The sequence below is a fragment of the Fusarium phalaenopsidis genome (assembly GCF_050370095.1).
Source record: "Fusarium phalaenopsidis strain FUZ10S chromosome Unknown contig_32332, whole genome shotgun sequence".
Classification (NCBI taxonomy): Eukaryota; Fungi; Ascomycota; class Sordariomycetes; order Hypocreales; family Nectriaceae; genus Fusarium; species Fusarium phalaenopsidis.
In genome coordinates, this window is record NW_028145391.1 from 1940681 (window position 1) to 1961265 (window position 20585).

Sequence of the window (20585 nt, forward strand, 5' to 3'; positions counted from 1 at the left end):
AGGCCATTTAATATGGAATGCGGATACTGCAAATCTTGTCTTGAATTCCAACACCTCTCTACTCCTTATTACACCATACACATATCCTCAGTTAATCAAAAATGGCCTCCACAACTCAACATGCTTCAACAACCGACATCGAATGCCCCGTGGCCTTGATAAAATCGAATCTGATTTTGGTCCCCACACCGGTTGCCATCTCATCACCGTCTTGGCGCGCTTTTTACGCCTCTCTGCACGCCAACACCTCTTTCTGCGAAATGGGGTTTGGAGACCATTTCCCCGCTAGATCTTGGACCGATGAGGAGATGTACGAGATTATCTCAACTCGGGATGTGAACAACGATTGGAGAAACAGAGGCGTGGGCGACTTTGCTGTGGGGTTATTGGAGCCCGAGGATCACAAGCGCATCTTGGGAGACAATGCCGTCACTAGGAATATTTCAGTGCCTGGCCTTGCTGAGGATGAGCAAATCCGAGTACTGGATACTGGCAGAGAATCATTGGCGCTCGAGGAAATAGAGTGGGTTGGCTACGCAGGCGTACGACAAGCGCGGAACGTCGACCACATCTCGTCATGGAAGGACAAGGCCGAGATCCGTTACGGTGTTTCACCCAATCACTGGGGTAAGCGCATCGCCAATAGATCGGCAGAGGTGGTGATGGATTGGGCTGCGGCGGAGAGAGGGGTCACCAAGTTTATTGCAGAGACTCAGCGTACCAACACTCGGAGCGGCAGAGTTCTTGAGAAGCTTGGATTTGTTCAGCTGGAGGAGTCAAAGTACTGGAAGGAGCCAAGTGAAGTGGAATGGGAGCGGTTTGTTTAGGTGCACTCAAATACATGCGGTGGATGGCTTCTCAAAAGTCGTAAAGTGTCTTCAACCTTGATCCTTAATCTTATGTACATGTCTGACCGCTCAACATGTGGGCTATTAAGATATACCTGATTAAGAACTTAGTTTTTGCTTTAATTTAAGCACCTAATGCAGCCTCTTAGCTACGGAACCTGGCAGCAACCGCGTCGTATTCCTTTTGGGTCAACGGCGTAACAGAGCCGTGCTTCAGCCCCTTGGGGAAGTTAGGGAGGTTAGACTTTTCCCACTTGGGCGAAAGAATGTTGGAAGTTTGGAACGGCACGTATTGCGTGTAGTCATCAAGAAGAAGATGATACAACCCAGACGTGCGGAGATCAGCAAACGACGCCGGACCCTCAAGCGGTGTCTCAGGTCGCACGTATCCAGGAATCCGGGTCCAGGTTCCAAACAGGCCGTTCTCGGTTCTCTCCTGGTAGACCTGGTTCACCGTCTCGTTCTTGAGGAATCGGACATAGTTGCCGGGCTTTCCCAGGTATTGGAACTCTTGGTCGATGAGGGGAGTGTCGGGGAGAGCATGGTAGTCCTTTGGTGCGCTAAACTTGACAAAGTCCTTGGTGGTGGCATAGCGGATGCGATCAAGGTTGGCGACGCCGGTGTGCCCGGTGTCGGAGGAGCTGTAGTGACGGGATGCCCAGAAGACATAGTATTGCTTCTTCTCGTCATCCCAGACAGCAGAAGGGGCCCAGGCCATGCCAGCAGTCTCCTTCTCGACACTGCAATTGTATCAGCCAGGCCGAACATGAGCTTATGCAATCTGTATACTCACATCCTCAGTGAAGGCTCGGACCAGTTCACCAAGTCCTTCGAGGACCACACGACCAGACCACGGCTACCGTGCCGAGTAGCCCAGTCCCAGCTGAAACCCTCTGCATTGATATCAAGATCTATCATGGCGTCAGTACGTGCTCTAATAGTCGAGATCAACTTCGTCCTTCACCTGTTGCGATGATAAAGTACTCAGACCGAGCAGCGTTGGTGGTGAGGAAAATGTCTCTCACTCCCTTTGTGCCTACGTTCGAGGTCAGGACAGGCTTTCCGCCGTTCAAGAACTTGAAGCTCGATGCACTGTCGCCATTGGAAAGATGCCACTGGACCTGAGGAGTAGGGTCACTGAACGTCGAGATGAGATATCCGACATAGCTGGAGTCCTGGCGAGCACTCAGGTCGTTGACGGCACGAGCGTCGACGAGAGTAACCGAGGTCGCAGCAGCCAAGAACGATAGAAATCTCATCTTTTATATCTTGGCTTACAAGTTGAGCAAGAGAAGGGAAACGATCAACATAAAGGAATAGGCAGCCTGGCCTCTGCGACGAGGACGGGTTCTATATAAGCAACCGCCAGAGCCAAGCACTCCAGTCAAACCTGCCCTCCTGCGTCGTCTATGTTAAACAACAAGCGGCCGAGTTACCTCATCGGGACGATCTCGGTGCAATAACCTCCGGGATACTAAACCACATCACATATAGACTAAGAGTCACCCGACAATGCCTAAGCACTGCCCTCCAACCATAAACCCCAGTCAAACAAACCCATTTTGCTCCATCAACAAGCTTCACCGAGTCTTCCATGTGAAAGATCTCCCGAGAGTGCGGGGACGGGCCTCTCTCCACAAGTTCAACCCGGGGTTCCATGCAACCCATGTTTTTGCTCCCGCAATTTCCCCTCAATGAGAAATCGGCATCCACGTTTCGGACGCCGATCCGAGGAGGACCTAGCTTCGCGCACCCATGCTCCCGCCGAAGCGCTCCAGTGAACGGATGGCGCATAAGTGAATGAGGGGTTAAACAGGCCACAGCGCACGTATTCGGCCTGCAATTGTGAATGACCTCAGAGACTGCGGATTTGTCTCTTGTGCCAAGTGTCTTACGTCAAATGATTGGAACGCATCATCTGGATCCAAGTACTGGCCTGGCCGAATGTTTCATGTGCTCTGGGTGCATTTACCCTGCGTCGGAAGGAGATGCCTGCCTCACTGGTGACAAAGTGTTCCTTTCGTTGGCGCCTCCATATCGCTTCGTATGACTAGAAATACAGTGTCGCAAAGAAGACATGGTAAATATCCAATATGGGTCAAGAAGGGGCATGTTCTTGAAACCGAGGGACAGTTCTATGTAAAGATAAACTAGTAACAGTGTCCATTAGGTTGAGAAACAACATAGACCAGGACCAACGAGCCAATCAGCAGAAACTACAGGCCGTGGGAGACACTCGGAAAGTCAAGGACCTTCCTTGTACATTGACCAGAGCGATTGTCAGTGCATAGTTGCAAGTCCTGATGATCTAGACACAGTCCGGAGTGTTGCTCCTCGTAGAAAGCTACATATCATGTTAGTGAGGAACCCAAGTTAGTTCCCACGTTTCTTTAAAGAACAGCTCTCTAGGCGACAATACTCGGGAGGCAGTGTCATGAGACCTACCGAAAGCCAAGCACCCTTGACTCGTGTGGGCTTGGGCAATGAATTGCGCGATCAGGGCGGCTGGGTCACCCGGCTCTCGGAGAGACATATCTCTAATTCCCTGCCTCAGCAGCATAGAATTTGAGTAAAGGAGACTCGGAATACAAGGTCCGTACACTTACAAGACTTGAGTGACCTTTTCACGCCTTCTTTCTGCCCATTCCAGTCTCCTATTACCCGTCATCAACGGGACTCGGGACGGCTCGGTATCGCGACATGCACAGTGCTTCACAGTGCTTCCCGCACCCATTCCTAAATGGGGCATAGTCTGAATTGCGTGCTTGATGGCGATGAGGGCCTGATCAAGAAGACGACCAGCAAACGACCAGCTTTCCTCCTTCATCCTCCCTCTTCAACGCCTCTGCACCAGCTGCGGGTCTTTTTTTATGAATCAGAGCGGTTCATTATGTGCTAATATTGTGCTGCCGACATACAAAAACGGACTCCTCCCTCTCGCTTGCTCTATCTACCAATCTGGCCATACCAACGGCAACAAATACGAAAGGAACCGGGAACCAAACTCATTGCTTACTTCGCTAATCACACGGGGTCATTTCTCATCAAGGCCTTGGCTGTTGAAGCCGCGCCTGTCGTTGACTACTCCTTGAGCAGCCGCCCGTACGCCGAGAAGTAGTGACAACCCGGCACGTGGCTCCTACGCCCCGTCTTCTCGTCAAAAATGTGGCATCCCTTCTTTGCTACATTAGGCGGAGTGTACACTGCAGAGTTGCAGGTCAGTTAACTGCGACAAGTGTCGTGGGCTGAGGGGGGAGTTTACAGTGCAATGAGACAGCAAAGTCGCTGCCCCTATTGGACACTCTGTGGAGTCCTAGCTCGTCGGCCATATAGGCGACGGCGTTTTCCTTATATGTCTTTTCGGAGATGACCTCCATTTGTTTCTCTTGTTCGTCCTCGTCAGGAAAGGCATAGCGAGTCTCGGTCAGGTTTCCCTTGAGGATCTTCATGAGGCAGTGGGCTCTGCCGTGGTCGTGGATAGGGCTCCCCTTTCCAGGAGACCATACAAGGACAAGCTGTGCAAGGCATCAGTCACTGCTGGGCTAGGTCTAGTTGACCGAAAAAAGACTCACCAGGTTACTCTTGCCATTACCCTCGTCGACAAGGTTGCGGGTGTAGCCCCTAGTGTGGTCGCCAAAAGCATATCGGGACCACTCCATATCGGAGCCATCATAGTCTTGCATGAGGCGAGTCAGGAAGTCGACATCAACATCATCAGACGTCAGACCCGACGACGGGCCGAGAGCCTCTTTGAGGCGCTGCACAAGTTCCTCGAAACGGTTCTGCTGGAACGGGCCAACATTAGGGACGTCGATAAGACCAGTGCTCAGAGCACTCGAGGTTGAAAGGATGCCGATGGCCATGGTTGCTATACTGTTGAGGGTTGATGATGATGCTCTAGGATCGGATCTCGTTCTAGGATTGAAGGGCGGTATCTGAAGGGAAAGGGACAACACAGCTTCTTGAGAACACGGAGCGGGGGACAACGACGTGTGTGGCCTCTCCTTCCTTGGCTCCCATCGGTCAGATCCGGCTCTCAGCATCCGGGCGATAGTATCACCGACGTCTGGCTGTGGGTCGCGGACGGTTACCGACATGATTGCTCAAAGGCCACACGGGCTGTATCGGCGACCCAGACTTGGTCCGGTGAGCTCGCCTGGCGATTGTGGTTGGACGCGGCGACGCTAGGTAGGGCTGTGGTATCTTGCTGGTATTCCGTGGTATCTGAGTGGGCGCTACCTTTTTGGTACAGGGCGGGCAAGCGAGCGCTGCTGCCGGACGGGACAGGATGGATTCAGGGGTGCGAGGACGAGTTGCCACAGATGACGACGGTAACTGGGGCCATACGGAGAGTTTCCATCTACGAGCAATTGTTTGCGGTTAAAAAAGTTGACAGTTTTTCCCACTCTTTGCAAGTCTAGAATATGGCGAAATACCCGCTATCCGCCCTCCGTATGCCTATGTCGGAGGGACCGGGGACTCAGTGGGTTCATGTTGGGTTTAGACCGGTTGTCGGGGGCCGAAATTGACACATGGAAACCCGCGAACCATGTCCACATGGCGTTCCAAGGCAAAAGCTGTTTTCGCCGCCTGCTCCGTTTTTCCTTTGTATAAAAACTGCTTCCTTTGGCAATAAACGACGGGCTGAATGCGAAAAAAGGCACCGAGAAGACTCCATTCTTGAAAGAACTTTTCTTTTTCATTACCCAAACCCCGGTCTCGCTTTCAATCGCCGACTGAGAGACCCTTGTACGCCTCTCAAATCTTAGCTTCCGCTTCGCGCCCCCGATCGGCGACTCACGTCACATTCTCACCAGCGAGTGAGTAGGCGGTGCAACGCTTCATCATGTCTGACGTCTCGTCAACTCAGTGTTCCAACGGGCAGGCTGCGTGTAACGGCTCTGCCCCGAGGCCATGCGAGTCGACTCTGCCTTGTAAGGAGAATACTGGTTGGCGAAGAGTTGTACGAAACTTTACTCCATCGTAAGTATTTATCACCATCTGATCCAGCGTAAGCCTCTAACATCATTAAAGATGGTTTGCGGTCAACATGGGGACGGGCATTGTCTCCATCCTCCTCCATAATCTCCCCTACAATGCGATATGGCTGCAGTACATTTCTTATGTCTTTTTTGGACTCAATGTTCTTCTCTTTACAGTCTTCATGGGTATCTCCATTGCCCGTTATACGCTATACCCTGAGATCTGGGGGGCAATGGTGTCTCATCCCGCCCAGTCCCTCTTCTTGGGCTGTATGCCCATGGGCTTTGCAAGTGAGTCAGCTCTAATTGTGATTGCGGAGAAACACGCTGACACTGGACAAGCCATTATCAACATGATGGTGTTCTGCTGTAGGCCCTGGGGAGACTGGGTCATCTACCTCGCCTGGGCCTTCTGGTGGGTTGATGTCTGGCTGTCTATCGGTACTTGCATTAGCATGCCCTTCATTGTGATGCATCGCCATCGACCTGGCCTTCAGAACATCACGGCTGCTCTGTTGCTCCCCATCGTGCCAGCTGTAGTCGCGGCTGCCACGGGAGGAATTGTTGCCGAGGTGCTTCCCAACCGCCACCACGCTCTGACCACGGTCATCACCTCGTACGTTCTCTGGGGAATTGGCGAGTCATTCTCAGCTTGTGTCTTGGCTTTGTACTTCCACCGACTCACCATCCACTCCATTCCTCCCAAGGAGGTCATCGTCTCAGTCTTCCTTCCCATCGGTCCTCTTGGCCAGGGAGGCTATGGCATCCAGCAACTCGGAAAAGTGGCCATGCAGGTGATCCCGGAGAGCACTGCATTCACCACAATTTCGGCCCGAGCGGGTGAGATGCTCTATGTGCTGGGTGTGTTCCTGGCCATTATGATGTGGGGATTCGCTCTCGTCTGGCTGTCCTTTGCGCTTATTAGCATCATCACAATGCAAAACTTCCCCTTCAACATGGGCTGGTGGGGATTTACATTCCCGCTGGGTGTGTTGGCGACTTGCACGAGTACGCTTGCACAGAACCTCGACAGCGACTTTTTCAAGGTTTCCACAATGGTATGAACATTTGACGCTCATAGTTGAAGTCGGTGCTAACTGAACTCTAGATCATCTCTCTGTCGGTTGTCTTGTTGTGGATAGTTGTGGCGACGAGGACACTGAAGCTGGTCATTACTGGCGAGATGTTCCATGCGCCATGCCTCAAGGATCTTCGGGACAAGTCGCAGGCTGCGGGATCGGACAGAAGAGTCTAGGTGACTCTTTGTCCAGTTTTTGATGCCTGCGTGTGTATTACAAGTCTCGGTTTGCTCACCTCTTTAACAAGGGAATTGTACTTGTTGTCAACTTTAACAGCTGACAACAGCATCTTCTTCGAGAATAATTGCGTATATAGATAATCAATTACATGTTCAAAAAATGCAGAATATTTATGTCGTTGAATTACTGATAAAAGTGCACATGTTGGATCAATGTCTTGAAGCCCTATCCTTGTTCCTGTAAGCAGCTCCTCCATCAAATCGCAGCCACTCGATTGGCGATGCGCAATGACGATAGCCCAGGGTCCCCACCAAAATTCTCCCGGGGCGGGGCAAAATGGCTTTTTCCCCAGAAGGAAGGTTCACGGCAATTGTCACTGCTTCACAAACCTTCCTACGACTCGAACGTGAAGAGTTAGAAGGCCTTGCAGCTTGATCGCGGCAGGCAGATCTTCAGGATGGATTGGGCAAATTATTCGGCGCCCTCACGGCTCGACTCTTTTGTTGAAGGTAAGATTTGATGCGCCTTGTCCGTGTCGCGCACATGGTTGCTGACTCGAAATACAGACTTGGTTGATGTCTGGCACATCCACCGAACTCCCATTCTCGTCGCCGCTCTCGTCGTCCTCGGTACTCTTCGAATCTATCTTACCTTCATTGGCCGAAAGACGGAACTGGTTGCCTTGACTGAGGCTTACAAGGAGCCTCCCAAGCCCAAGGCAATTGTCGAAGCAAAGACCCCCGCCGTCGAGACGATCGATGAAAAGAAGGATGTCAAACCCCAAGGACCTCGAAGAATCAAGGGCGGAATAGCCAGGAAGCCGTCTAAGAAAAATGAGCAAGAAAAGGATCTTACGCGACCTATCATGGTCCTCATCTTTTTCTCGTCCATCACCACCAAGACGGACAAGATTGCGCAGGCATATCTGAAAGAGTTGGAGGCCAAACAGGAGGAACTTGCCAAGCAATCTGGCCGTCAATTCCTCAAGCCCGAGCTAAAGGACCTCACCGAGATCGACTTTGACGACTACTTCATTGCCCCTCCCAAGATTCATGGAGATGTCGACTTCTTCTACACGTTCCTCATTCCCAGCTACAACATCGACACCATCAACGACACCTTCCTCGAACACCTGCAAGAGACTCATCACGACTTCCGAATTGATACTGCGCCCCTCTCTGGTCTGCTAGGTTACTCTGTATTTGGCTTCGGTGACAAGGAGAACTGGCCCACAGAGGGAGAAGGCTTCTGTTTCCAGGCAAAGGAGGTTGACAAGTGGATGGCCAAGCTGACCAGCCGGAAGAGGGCTTACCCCGTCGGCATGGGCGACATGAAGAGTGACCACGAGGAACGACTACAAGAATGGACCAAAGGTGTTGAGGAAGTCATCGAACATGTCGCCCGTACTGGAAACCTTGGAGAGGGTCTTCCAGGCAGTGGAGCCGCTGAAGAGAGTGATGTCGAAGATATCGCCGAAGATGAGGACGACGGTGAGGTCTTGTTCGAGGATGACGACACCAGCGATGCCAAGAAGAATGGAAGACCCCTGGATGATGTCGAGGACCTTGGACGCATGATTCGAAAGGATGACGGTTCAATGGTTCAAAAGGCCCCCCTTGCCGTCGACTTCACCACATACAGCTCCACAAAGAAGATGGTACCTCAAGGACCGAAAGAAATGGTTGCCAAGAACTCGCCCACATACGCCGCCCTCACGAAGCAAGGTTACGCCATTGTTGGATCCCACTCTGGAGTCAAGACCTGCCGATGGACAAAGTCGGCCCTTCGTGGCCGAGGATCCTGCTACAAGTTCTCATTCTATGGCATCAACTCGCACCAGTGTATGGAAACCACACCCTCGCTGTCCTGCTCCAACAAGTGCGTCTTCTGCTGGCGCCACGGCACAAACCCCGTTGGAACCACCTGGCGATGGGTCGTCGACCCCCCGGACATGATCTTTGAAGGCGTCAAGACCAACCACTACAAGAAGATCAAGATGCTACGTGGCATGCCCGGTGTCCGAGCCGAGCGCTTCGCCGAAGCCATGCAGATCAGGCACTGCGCGCTGTCGCTTGTTGGCGAGCCCATCTTTTACCCCCACATCAACGAGTTCCTCGGCATGCTGCACGCGGAGCGCATCTCGTCGTTCCTCGTCTGCAACGCCCAGCACCCTGACCAGTTGGCGGCTCTAAAGGCGGTGACCCAGCTGTACGTGTCCATCGACGCCGCCGACAAGGAGTCTCTGCGAAAGATTGACCGGCCCCTACACCGAGACTTTTGGGAGAGATTCCAGCGCTGCTTGGAGATCCTTCGCGAGAAGCGTTTCCGCCACAGAACCGTCTTCCGGTTGACGCTCGTCAAGGGCTTCAACGTAGAGGAGGAAGCCGAAGGCTACGCTCGGCTCGTAGAGAAGGGCCTCCCTTGCTTTGTTGAGGTCAAGGGTGTCACATACTGCGGTACATCAACATCCTCTAACGCAGGACTAAGCATGTCCAATGTGCCCTTTTACTGGGAAGTCTGCGAGTTTGTCAAGGCCCTGGAGAAGAGACTTAAGGAGAAGGGCCTCAACTACGGTATCGCGGCTGAGCATGCCCACAGCTGCTGCATTCTGCTGGCCAGCGATAGGTTCAACGTCAACGGCAAGTGGCACACTCGCATCGACTATAAAAAGTTCTTTGATTTGCTAGAGGAGCGAGGACCTGACGGCGACTGGACGCCCGAGGATTATATGGACCCAGAGCCCAACCCTGACTGGTCTAACTGGGGTAATGGTGGCTTTGATCCGAGGGACGACAGAGTAGATAGAAAAGGGCGTAAGATTGAAGCGTCATAGGCATGAGTGGCTTTAGTATGGCATCACGGCCGAGAACGCCCACAGCTACTGCACGAGATGGAGAATATCAAGGAATAAAAAAAAGGATTAAACTTCATGTGTGACGGAAACGCTGCCAGCATTGCCGTTCCCAAGCCCATTCGTTTCAACGTACACCTGTTTACACAAAGCTCTATGGAAGCTGGAAGAGCGGAACTATGGTACATCGAAGGCCGTCAGGTCTCCATTCAGATTTTGGTGGAGCTCGGAGAGTGAGTAGTGAGCACCGCGAGGTTTTTGGGGGGTAAGTAGTTTTCAAGATTATCTTGTCTCAGACTCTTAGTCGAGGCCAACGTTGGGAATGTCGGCGAGGTTGATGCCAGCAGGAGCAGCGGGCGTCCGGATGTCGAGCGTGGAGTCATAAGCGATCATCTCGGCCAGAATATCTAATATAGGCTTCACGAGTGTCAGAGTTGTACGGATCGAACAGCAGTGGTTATCAGGCTTACCTTGGGGACAGTGCTGTCATAGATACGGATCAGGTCTCCAGGCGCGGGATAGACCTTGAGACCCTTGTAGAAAGCCAGAGCAGACTCAAGAGCCTTGGAAGCTACAGACGCAGGTTAGCAAGTTGCAGACAGTCAATTCGAGGGCAGCTCGTACGATCTTGGCTGAGCATCTCTCCGGCCATGACCTGCTCGTTGAAGAAGGCCTCCCGCTCCTCCACACCGGTAGGGAAGCCCTCCTCCTTGGCCTCCTCAACCCTGACGCGGATGTTCTTGCGTTGTTGCTGGGTCGAAGCCTCGGCCTCCTCCTTGGCAGCGCGGGCCTGCTTACGCTCGTTCCTCCTCAGGTTCCGGCGGAACTCGGCCTGGTTTCGACGCTGATAGTCAAAGTATGCGGCATAACCTAGTTGAGAGGGGCAAAGTCCGAGTTAGCCAACACAGCTCTCCTCGGGCTCAATCGGATCGCAGCCTCGACATTGTACGGTCGTCCGAGGCATGATCGGTGCAGGCTTACCGACGATGGCGGCGGCGGCGGTTACGACAGATGCCGTCACCACAGTTGAGACTTGGACCATGACGGGCAATTGATTTGATGTGGCGGGCGGGACACTAGGGCGAAGCCGAGTAAACCCCAAGATCAGACGGCAATGCTGAGATCCGGGAGGCAGGACAAGACGGCGATGTCTGCGGCGAGGTCGGAGACGGAGGAGCGATTACGTCGTCAAAATGATGCTGGTAGGGTTGTCCAAGAAGTCGAGCGAGAGCGGCAGCTTTGGAGGCGTCGCGATTGGGAAACCAATTTTTTAGCAGGCCATGGGATGGGCCAAACTGAACTGCCCGGGAAGCACATGATGGCGCTAGTCCTTTTCTGGACGACCCCAGCGCAGCCTTGGAGCTCTTCCCCTCGGAACCACTAACAGTGGAGGCTTAGAGCTCAGGCCCCGTCACTGACGGGAGGCGCGCGGCTGAGAGGCTGGGTACGTACCCCCACCTCCTGACACGGCCAGGCCTGTGCTTCAATACCTACAGGTAGAGAGCTCGAGGATTACACGTACGTACCTTCAATGAGAAGAGAGAGCTCGGCTGGCGTCATAGCCAGGCATGCCTTTTTTGAACTCGAATGACACCTCGTACCCATTATAACACGCGACTCGGTGCCATATTGTGCTTCTTTTAAACCCTCCAGTTCCAACGTCGTTGCCGTTTCCCGCGCGCCTTGCCTGATCCTACGCCTCACGTCGTACCTCGCCCAACATGTCGGAGGAGCGCAGCAAGATATACTCGCTCCGCAGCGGCAAGAGGAAGAAGCGTCCGACCATCAGCGCTCCCAGACAGATCTCGAGTCCTATTCTTCAGGATGGCTCAGCCAAACTGCCGCCGGTTAACGAGGCTGCCGCTCGACCTCGACCGCGTCCACCTCCAGTGGCTGGTACAAAGGTGTGCTCTGCCTGAAACCCTCACAGCCCAACATGCTCACAATATTCTGCCTAGACCTCGGATCTTGTAAAGCGACGATACTCGACACGGTTCAATGCTCTAACTACCAACAATTACAATGCCGGTGCTCCCCCGATGCCGCCAGCGCCCTCTTTGGGTAACTACGAGCCCAGAGATCATGCCGCTGCCCGACCGCCCCCCTCACGAGCCGGAGCAGCCCCCGTCGTAGACATGAAGGCACTGCGAGACCCAGACCTGACTCCGGATCAATATGTTGCGGCCGTTTTGAGCGATGCGACCGAGGATCAGATCCGCGAGTTTGAGGACTCGCTCCGCAAGGTCAAAATTCGTGTGGGAACAGACCTGCAGCAGAGCGTCATGCAAAACAGGACACAGTTCATCAAGATCAGCAAGGAGGCGGAGAAGCTCAAGAGCGAGATGAGAAATCTAAAGAACTTCATGTCGGAGCTCAAGGTAAACACGACGGCAATGAGGGCAGCCGCCGCAAAGGGCGACGACTCTAACATGTCCGGGGACCTCACGCTCAGCAAGAGGGACAGACGAAGCTCAGTCGCAGACAGAAGCGCTCTCTGGAACACACAGATGCAAGCACTATTCAAGGGCGTGGAAGGATCTCAAAAGTTCCTCCCTAACGCGGTAGGACGTCATGTTGTCCAGAACGCAGGACCTTGGATCGAGCTGGACAATGCCACGTACAAGTCACGCCGGGCGATGCAGATCTTTTTGCTCAACGATCACCTGCTCATAGCATCGCGTAAGAAGCGAAAGACTGATGCGTCGAATTCCGACGCACGAGGGCCGATGATGAAGATGGTGGCGGACCGCTGCTGGCCGCTCCTGGATGTCGAGGTGGTGGACATGACGAGTACTGCAGAGTCTGGAGGGCGCAACAAGCTCGCTGATGCCATCATGGTGCGAGGAGTCGGTCAGGAATCTTTCATCTATCGGACGGAGAAACCTCAGGACCCCGAGAAGAAGCAGCTACTCCTCAACGTGCGCAAAGCAGTTGAGCAGCTTCGCAAGGGTCTTCGATCGGAGATGGAGGCCAATAACAAGGCACGTGAGACGATAAACTATTTTGCCTCTCGAGACCCCGGTCTCCTTCAAAAGACTGAGCTCCTGGCGACTCTGTCCGATATCAAGGACATGCTCATCGAGGTGGACGGCAAGCAGCACAACCTGCGCTGGGTCGAGAGTGAGATGGACGATCTCGATATCGATGTTGCCATGCAGAGGTTCGAGGTGGCTGTTGTCCGCGTCGAGAAGCTCAAGGCAATTGCTCGAGGGCTCAAGAACAACGCCATCGCTCAGGATTTCATCAACTTTAAAGTCGGCGAGAGATGCGCCAAGTTGGCTAGCATGATTGTTCGCGAGCTTGAAATGACGCACGACAACAATGCCAAGACGCGGCGCAACGTCAGCTGGCTGACCAGACTTGGGTTTGAAGACAGTGCTAGGGAGTCATACCTGGCAGCGAGGACAGACACGATTCACAAGCGAGCAAGGTGAGTTGAGAATATGAGGTAACGTGGGGAACACAAGCTAACCAAGCTCAGGCAATGCATCTTTCAGGGAGACCTCCACCTCTATATCTGGGAGCTCTCGTTTGTGTATTTCACCATTATCCACAACACGGTGCAGTGCTTCCAGTCCTGCTTCCCTCCTCCCATGATGAGTGTTTGTGTCAAGTGGTCCAAGGAGGAGGTGGAAGCGTTCAACGTGATCCTAGCACGGCAGCTTAGTAGCACAGAGCCTGGGGGAGCAGTTTGGACGCAGTGCATGGACAGGGCCAAGGAGCACGCCAAGAAGCTGTCAGAAGTCGGTTTGGACTTTGTCAACCTGGTGGGACGGGACCTGCAAAGCAACGGTCCAGTGGAAGAGGAGGCGCCTATCGGGCTGGGGTTGTCGTGAGGAAGTTGAATGTGCTTGCTGATGCTAGGAACATTTTGGTTACCTTGTCAGCATAATACATGGCGTTCATGGTGCGAATCCGGGCTGGGACTGGAGAGCCGCGATGATTGTCTTCTTTTTTGCTTTTGTGAGAAACCTGTTTATAGCTGAGTTGTTCGTGGGCGTTGACGTCGAGGTGGTTGCTTGGTATGTAAGATGGTGAAGCCACATCCGGCTTGGGCTAGGCCTTGTAGATGATATGATCATGGAGGGAGTGTTTGCGGGAAAAGAAGGAATTGATGGGCGTTGATAAAAGCAACAAGAGGTTTATCATTTCATCTCATGACTGTGGTTTGCCTACCTATGCTTTGAAATTCGAGTCTCACATCCCATTGTCTGGATGTATTATGTAGGTTGCGCCACACGAGGCGCATGCAAGAGAGCTCCCGCAATCTCCAAGGCTGAAAGTGGGAGTGGCAAGGGGCGCCAACGCCAGCGCACCACCCACGCTGGACCTCAAGCACAAGCGCCCCCAGAGTCGCCCCAGCCCAGCCCAGCCCAGTCCAGTCCAGCTGGCAACCGCCAAACACGATCCGTCCCTCCTCTCCTCCTCCTCCCATCATCATCACCTAAACAACACACCAAATTTTCCTGCCTCACGAAACCTCTCGCCCGCCTGCCGCGCCCTCCCATAGACGATTTTCCCCTCGAAGCTACTGCTGGTAGTCGGTAGCTAATCCCGCTGTAACCAAGAAAACCCTTCTCTTCCTCCCCAGCTTCCATTTCTTTTTTCTCCCCTGACAGACGACCGCCGCCTTTGTGCCTCGTGCCCCACCGCTCGCGATTCAGGCGTGACCGCATCAACTGTCAACGTCATTTCCTCTCACCCCCTTCTCCCACCCTTTTCAACCACCTAACAATCCCCTCGATACCCTGAAAAACCGCTATGGACACCAATATGGAGGATGTCGGGCGCGCACCCGCCGATGCGTCCCCCGTTCTCAACCTCGAGCCCACCACCATCCCCACCCTCGACGGCTGGATCGAGAGCTTGATGGGCTGCAAGCAGCTGGCCGAGTCTGATGTTCAGAGACTGTGCGACAAGGTGAGTCGCTGCTTGGCAATGGGACGCGCTTGGGATGCTGCTAGACGGGATGGGCGAGGCAGCTGAGTCGCAGACGTCGATGGTCTTGCTCGCCGCATCCCGGTCGACGAGCTCGGGCTTCCCTCGCGTGATCATCAACCACACGCAGTGCTGACTGATTGGGATCGCAGGCACGAGAAGTTCTACAGGAGGAGTCGAATGTGCAGCCCGTGGTACGTTGATGATGCGCGCCGGCGAGCCAGGTGCTCGAGCTGATCCCGCCTCGCCAGAAATGCCCCGTCACCGTCTGTGGTGATATCCACGGCCAGTTCCACGACCTGATGGAGCTCTTCAAGATTGGTGGCCCCAACCCCGATACCAACTACCTCTTCATGGGTACGCATCACATGGGCATATAGCCAAGGACTACCATACTCACTCCCAATGTGTCCAGGCGACTACGTCGACCGAGGTTACTACTCCGTCGAGACCGTCACCCTCCTCGTCGCCCTCAAGATCCGATACCCTCAGCGAATCACCATCCTCCGAGGAAACCACGAGTCCCGTCAGATCACCCAGGTCTACGGCTTCTACGACGAGTGCCTCCGAAAATACGGCAACGCCAACGTGTGGAAGTACTTTACCGACCTCTTCGACTACCTCCCCCTCACTGCCTTGATCGATAACCAGATCTTCTGTCTTCACGGCGGTCTCTCCCCCAGTATCGACACGCTGGATAACATCCGAGCTCTCGATCGCATCCAGGAGGTCCCCCACGAGGGTCCCATGTGTGATCTCCTGTGGTCAGACCCCGACGACCGATGCGGCTGGGGTATCTCCCCCCGTGGTGCGGGGTACACATTCGGCCAGGATATTTCAGAGGCTTTCAATCACAACAACGGTTTGACCCTGATTGCGCGAGCCCATCAGCTCGTCATGGAGGGTTACAACTGGTCTCAAGACAGAAATGTTGTGACAATCTTCTCAGGTATGCTCCCAGGGGTTGGCTTCACTCGAGTCCAGGGCTAATATGCGTTACAGCACCCAACTACTGCTACAGATGCGGTAACCAGGCCGCCATCATGGAGATTGACGAGCATCTGAAGTATACTTTGTAAGTTTCGACCTAATTGGCAAATTCAGAGCATGCTAACCATGTCTAGCTTGCAATTCGACCCATGCCCCAGAGCAGGCGAGCCCATGGTCTCAAGGCGTAAGTTCCTCTTGCATATTCCGTCTAGAAACATGACTCTAACACAATTGCAGGGACTCCCGACTACTTCCTCTAATCTCGTTCTGTATACCCACGTCTCACCAACATCGAGCCCTCGCGGCCGCATTCCTCTCCGCGGCGACTGCGCCAGTCACGGAGATATTGCCGCTCGACCTCGTGCGATTCCACACAACGAAATCCCTCAAAGACTAGACAAAACCCCCTTTGGCGCAGGACCTGTACGGACATTACATATCTGCTTGTGGCAAGCTCTCGGACATGGCGGGAAGGTGCGGTAGCAGTGGGAGCGGTTTGATGCCCTTGCTGGAGAGGATTCTGCCGTCGCCCCTATGTCAGCCCCCTTTGAATCTTCATGGTCGTTTAGATACGCATTATTGAGTTCCGCGGTCCAAGACACAGAAACGAGTTTGCATGATCAAGCCTTGTACTTTGTTACTGCATATCCATGATCACGTGTGAAGTCTCTACATGTCAATGGGTCACGAAGCATCTTGGGAACATGGAGAAAGACTTGTGTAGTCATGATAAAGGGCCAAGATGGAGTTGAGGGTCGCTCAGTGTCAGTTCAGGCAAATGTAATAGTGTCAAGGAATTTGTACAATTTATTTGATTTGGAGCAATCGCGAGATGGTCCATTATTAAGTTTGTGGTGAGAGGTTTCGCAACTCATCCATCTAGATACCTGTTTGTGTGCTATGCGCAGTCCCCTTTTTATTCTCCCCCCTGACTTTGAGAAATATGCATCCGATTAATAACCCAGTGTCCGCAGATGATCCCCATTTCTTCCATCGCGGACTGGTATAACAAAGGAAAATATCAACTTGTACAGACCCTTCAAAGTTCCACTCTTAGACACTCTCGTTGTTCGCCTTGCGCTTGAGGCCTTCCTCCAGCTCTCGCTGCTCTTCTCGTTGCTGCTCGGCTCGTGGCCGCTCATCGTCCCCAAAGACTTCCTCCTCTGTGCAGACACGATACATAGGGTTGTCCGACTTGACACTTCCCGAGTAGTCGCCAGGACCGCTGCTGCCGTTGGGAATGTGGAAACGGCGGTCGAATCGCGACAGGGCGTATGAAAAAACAACAATGAGCTCAATGACATAGTTGAAGCAGTAGAAGCAGGCCTTGTGATGATACCAGGCTGGGTTGGTAGCGGGTCGGATCTTGTAGCTGACGCCAGCGCGGAACGCAGCACCCAGAGTGAGCAGTGTTGAGGTGAAGATAAGGAGGCCGAGCTTGGTGCGCATTCGGCCCTGACCAAACTTGTCCATAGGAGCCTTCCGTGGAAGAATTAGACAGATTGCGATAATTGGCAAAGGAAGAAAGGCCAAAACGGCGAGATAAGTAATGGCAGTGAGCTGAACATCACGGAGCTGGTGCTTGGTGTGGGGGTCGATGGTGTAAAAGTTGTAGACGACGGCGACGATCAGCATGACGAGCATAGCGCCGATGCTGAAAAAGAAGAAACGGAATAGGAGCGTGCCAGGCTTGCTCCAACCAATATGCGGGTGATAGGCGCGGAGGATGCGTTGAGCAAAGATCAAGTTGACGACGAATAGTAGAATGACACCGGCGTTGGCAAAGACTTGAGCTGCGATGGCGATTCGGGCGTTGGTTGGGTATGAAGCCCACACTATGCGGAGGACGTTGGCGATGATTCGAGCCATACAGAAACCGAACAGGAGAGCCGAGAGGATGAACTTGTGCGAGCGACGCCTGTTCAACTGGAAGATGGTCATGTTGAGGGCGGCACCGGTCACAAACAAGCCCAGTAACACGCCGCTGATAGGATCGTCAACTGATGGGATAGGCCTGCCACCGAGGCCTGCTGTCGTTGGGAGATATGGAGGTCCCTGAAAAAGGCAACCATGTTAGTCCTGGAAGTGATATCTTTGACTAGAGGGGGTAAAAGATCTCACAGATTGAGGAGGCATCCCGCCGCCTTGGCCTTGACTTTGTTGTGAAGACATTGTGAGATTATCGCCCAGTAGTCAATTTGATATAAATTCTTTCGATCTTTCCTAGGCGTGTTCTGATATAATGGATTCAAAGGTCGTGTCGACGCCAAGAATGGTTGGATAGGGTGTAGTCGATTCTGGGGATGGCGATTGAGTTCGTTGTGAGGCGTGTCGCAGCTGGATGAGGCTGAGCTTGGCGTGAAAATGAAGAAAAGGCATTTTCGTCACGACCAGGGCACATGAGTATATATTTCATTTTGATGACGCCCGCAGCCCTTGCAAGTCGGCGATGTGCCTGAGACTCACACGGCGGATCGGTCGTCGGGATCGCGAAAGGACGGCAAGACGGCAGATCTACGCCCGGGGGTCTAGATTGTTTTCCGCTTCAGGCAAAAGGTTTGGCTCAATGTCGGCATGTCGGAGCTTATTGTCGGCGCGAGGGCGAAGCAAGCCCGCGCTTCTATTGAAACGGGCTTATGTGATTGGCTGATTAGATGAAGGCTTGTTTCTGGCGACCATGTGCGCGGGAATGGCCAAGCTTCCTCGCGTGCTGGGTCCACGAGGCGGAGGCGGCCAGTGCGTCCGTCTCTTTGATGCGCGGAGCTTTGTCGTTGGCCGCTCTTTGCTTATGGATACGACTCAAAAGCGAGATGCATCTCGGACGTCGGGCCATCCCTCAGCCCTATCGCTGCGAGGGGATTGAGGGGCGGCCCAACGGTCTGGGACATGTACATCTCTGACAAATGCCGCTTCGGGTCGTGGCATGTTAAGTCCGGCTCGCGCTGTTGCTTGCTTCTCAGGTTCTCGTTCAGGCTCAGGCTCAGGCTCAGGCTCAGGCTCAGCTGGATGTTGAACTTCAAGCATTGGCTGATTCTCAGACACGGGCTTCATCCCCAACAGGTCAACCGGGTAGAGCGTCGCGTCCGGGATGAGGGACTGTGTTGCAGCAGGTGATTCGATCGAAGCCGGTTTGCCGGATAGTGGTTTGATTGGCGGCGGTTCGACTTGCGACGCAAACATCTTTGCGACTCCTTCCGCCATGAGTCGGCGATGAGCAGATGCAGCTCTTGCACACCTGGGCAATCACACTGGTCAGCGCATTTGCAAAAACAAACGATATCAAGAGGCTTACGCAAGTGTCTCTTCTACGGGCACCTGGAGAACTTCCTTGTCATCAAGATTTGGGATGATCTCGATCATGACGTGATCAGGCGATACCAGGTCTGCCATTGCTAGTCTTGCAAGCCGTGATCCCTCGTCTGCAACCTTGTTCCCCTTGGCTTTGCCTCGCGGGACCCAGTGCAACTCCAGACCGATACCAGCTGCATCCAGCGCACCCATTGCCTTCTTGGCTGACTCAAGTAGTGCCTTGTTGACTTCGAGCGCCCCCTCGCGGGTCTTGCGCTTGAGTTTTGGGGGGTTTGTTCTTGCCAGGTTCATCAACGCACTCTGGCTGTCAGTGAAGATCTCGACTTGGCGCAAGGGAACGCCTAGTTGTGCAGACTGCTGTACTGCATAGTCAAGGGCATATACAATGGCCTGAGTCTCTGCAATGGCGATGCTGTTGAAATGGTTCAACCGTGCCGTAATTCGTACCCAGTGAAACTTGTGTCGGAATACCACAGCTATGCCTGCAGGACCGGAGGCGTGGCTAGGGCTACACTTTTCTGAAGCGTCAGTCCAGAGAACCAAGCGCGAGGCATCACTCGGCACGCCGTCCGACAGAAGTGCCCGCTCAAGTGCCATTTCCGGTGGTTTAATGAAAATGTCGACAGATGACCCAACTCGCATTTTCTTGCCCATTCCTTTTTCTGCCTTTTCTGCCTTGTTCTTGTTCTTCCTGCCCATGCGCCCACCTGTCGATTCCGGGGTCTCTTGGGGTTCAGTCAGGATTGTGCCGTCATTCTGTGCCTGCGTATCGGGGTCCTCGTTCCACGCCTCACGCGCGGCGAGCCAGGCTCTCTCGGAACGGGAGAATACATCCTGAGTTTTGGCACAGAGGTCTCGAATAGCTTCCTTGATGAAGGGCATGGCTGCTTCGACAGGAAAGAAATAAGCCGGTAGTCCTTAAGCCTCAAGTGATGTGAGTCGAGGGTTGGGTGATGAAGTCAAGAGCAGCGAAGAATGAGCAGAGAGGGCCGCGATGCTGGCGATGTTGATTAAGGGGAGATTAGAAGTGAGTCTCGAGGACGAAAAGGTTTGTATCGTCTGAAGAGGCAAGAGAGCTTCTCGCGCCTGCTCCAAAGAGATATCGGTGAGATTTTTGGGGAAGGAGGTTGTTTGCGCAGAACAAAACAAAACGGAGCAGGTACCTACTAGGTAGGCAGACTAAACCCGCCGACGGAAGCTCCCTTGGGTGTGCAGCTGTCAGTCACTGGCAGGCAGTGCCGAGCAGTGCCAGGCAAGGCAGTGGTCAATTATAAGATTGGCTCCATAGTAGAGGCATTGCACTTTGTATAGTGGCATCTGATGGATCAGGTCTATTTCTATCTTCTTTTTCATCTTTGTCTAGGTAGGTAAGATAGGTAAGACAGTTCTATCAAAGTCTGGATTCATT

General features: G+C 53.4%; 10 protein-coding genes across 10 annotated transcripts; 5 read left to right on the forward strand and 5 right to left on the reverse strand.

Moving 5' to 3' along the window:
* Positions 1-101: 101 nt before the first annotated feature.
* LRP88_13599 (GNAT family N-acetyltransferase) lies at positions 102-827 on the forward strand (the record flags this gene model as incomplete). Its single annotated transcript, XM_083249959.1, has 1 exon — positions 102-827. One exon carries the CDS (start codon positions 102-104, stop codon positions 825-827), a length of 726 nt encoding a protein of 241 aa, XP_083094293.1.
* Positions 828-993: 166 nt separating this feature from the next.
* LRP88_13600 (glycosyl hydrolase) lies at positions 994-2107 on the reverse strand (the record flags this gene model as incomplete). Its single annotated transcript, XM_083249960.1, has 3 exons — positions 994-1588; positions 1642-1759; positions 1813-2107. The coding sequence occupies 3 exons, from the start codon at positions 2105-2107 to the stop codon at positions 994-996; spliced, it is 1008 nt and encodes a 335-aa protein (XP_083094294.1).
* A 1822-nt stretch (positions 2108-3929) lies between these two features.
* LRP88_13601 (RmlC-like cupin domain-containing protein) lies at positions 3930-4711 on the reverse strand (the record flags this gene model as incomplete). The annotated part of the gene is made up of 3 exons (XM_083249961.1): positions 3930-4051; positions 4111-4363; positions 4421-4711. 3 exons carry the CDS (start codon positions 4709-4711, stop codon positions 3930-3932), a joined length of 666 nt encoding a protein of 221 aa, XP_083094295.1.
* A 983-nt stretch (positions 4712-5694) lies between these two features.
* LRP88_13602 (voltage-dependent anion channel) lies at positions 5695-7085 on the forward strand (the record flags this gene model as incomplete). The annotated part of the gene is made up of 4 exons (XM_083249962.1): positions 5695-5831; positions 5883-6121; positions 6173-6888; positions 6939-7085. 4 exons carry the CDS (start codon positions 5695-5697, stop codon positions 7083-7085), a joined length of 1239 nt encoding a protein of 412 aa, XP_083094296.1.
* Positions 7086-7546: 461 nt separating this feature from the next.
* LRP88_13603 (protein TYW1) lies at positions 7547-9922 on the forward strand (the record flags this gene model as incomplete). The annotated part of the gene is made up of 2 exons (XM_083249963.1): positions 7547-7598; positions 7656-9922. The coding sequence occupies 2 exons, from the start codon at positions 7547-7549 to the stop codon at positions 9920-9922; spliced, it is 2319 nt and encodes a 772-aa protein (XP_083094297.1).
* A 318-nt stretch (positions 9923-10240) lies between these two features.
* Positions 10241-10982, reverse strand: LRP88_13604 (TOM complex receptor protein TOM20; the record flags this gene model as incomplete). The annotated part of the gene is made up of 4 exons (XM_083249964.1): positions 10241-10357; positions 10411-10511; positions 10565-10810; positions 10922-10982. 4 exons carry the CDS (start codon positions 10980-10982, stop codon positions 10241-10243), a joined length of 525 nt encoding a protein of 174 aa, XP_083094298.1.
* Positions 10983-11661: 679 nt separating this feature from the next.
* LRP88_13605 (exocyst subunit EXO84) lies at positions 11662-13776 on the forward strand (the record flags this gene model as incomplete). Its single annotated transcript, XM_083249965.1, has 3 exons — positions 11662-11844; positions 11899-13370; positions 13422-13776. The coding sequence occupies 3 exons, from the start codon at positions 11662-11664 to the stop codon at positions 13774-13776; spliced, it is 2010 nt and encodes a 669-aa protein (XP_083094299.1).
* Positions 13777-14713: 937 nt separating this feature from the next.
* On the forward strand, positions 14714-16128 carry LRP88_13606 (Metallo-dependent phosphatase-like protein; the record flags this gene model as incomplete). Its single annotated transcript, XM_083249966.1, has 7 exons — positions 14714-14860; positions 15031-15072; positions 15130-15235; positions 15294-15827; positions 15881-15953; positions 16003-16052; positions 16106-16128. 7 exons carry the CDS (start codon positions 14714-14716, stop codon positions 16126-16128), a joined length of 975 nt encoding a protein of 324 aa, XP_083094300.1.
* Positions 16129-16921: 793 nt separating this feature from the next.
* On the reverse strand, positions 16922-17809 carry LRP88_13607 (uncharacterized protein; the record flags this gene model as incomplete). Its single annotated transcript, XM_083249967.1, has 1 exon — positions 16922-17809. The coding sequence occupies one exon, from the start codon at positions 17807-17809 to the stop codon at positions 16922-16924; it is 888 nt and encodes a 295-aa protein (XP_083094301.1).
* An 858-nt stretch (positions 17810-18667) lies between these two features.
* Positions 18668-20059, reverse strand: LRP88_13608 (uncharacterized protein; the record flags this gene model as incomplete). Its single annotated transcript, XM_083249968.1, has 2 exons — positions 18668-19103; positions 19161-20059. 2 exons carry the CDS (start codon positions 20057-20059, stop codon positions 18668-18670), a joined length of 1335 nt encoding a protein of 444 aa, XP_083094302.1.
* Between the last annotated feature and the right edge of the window lie 526 nt (positions 20060-20585).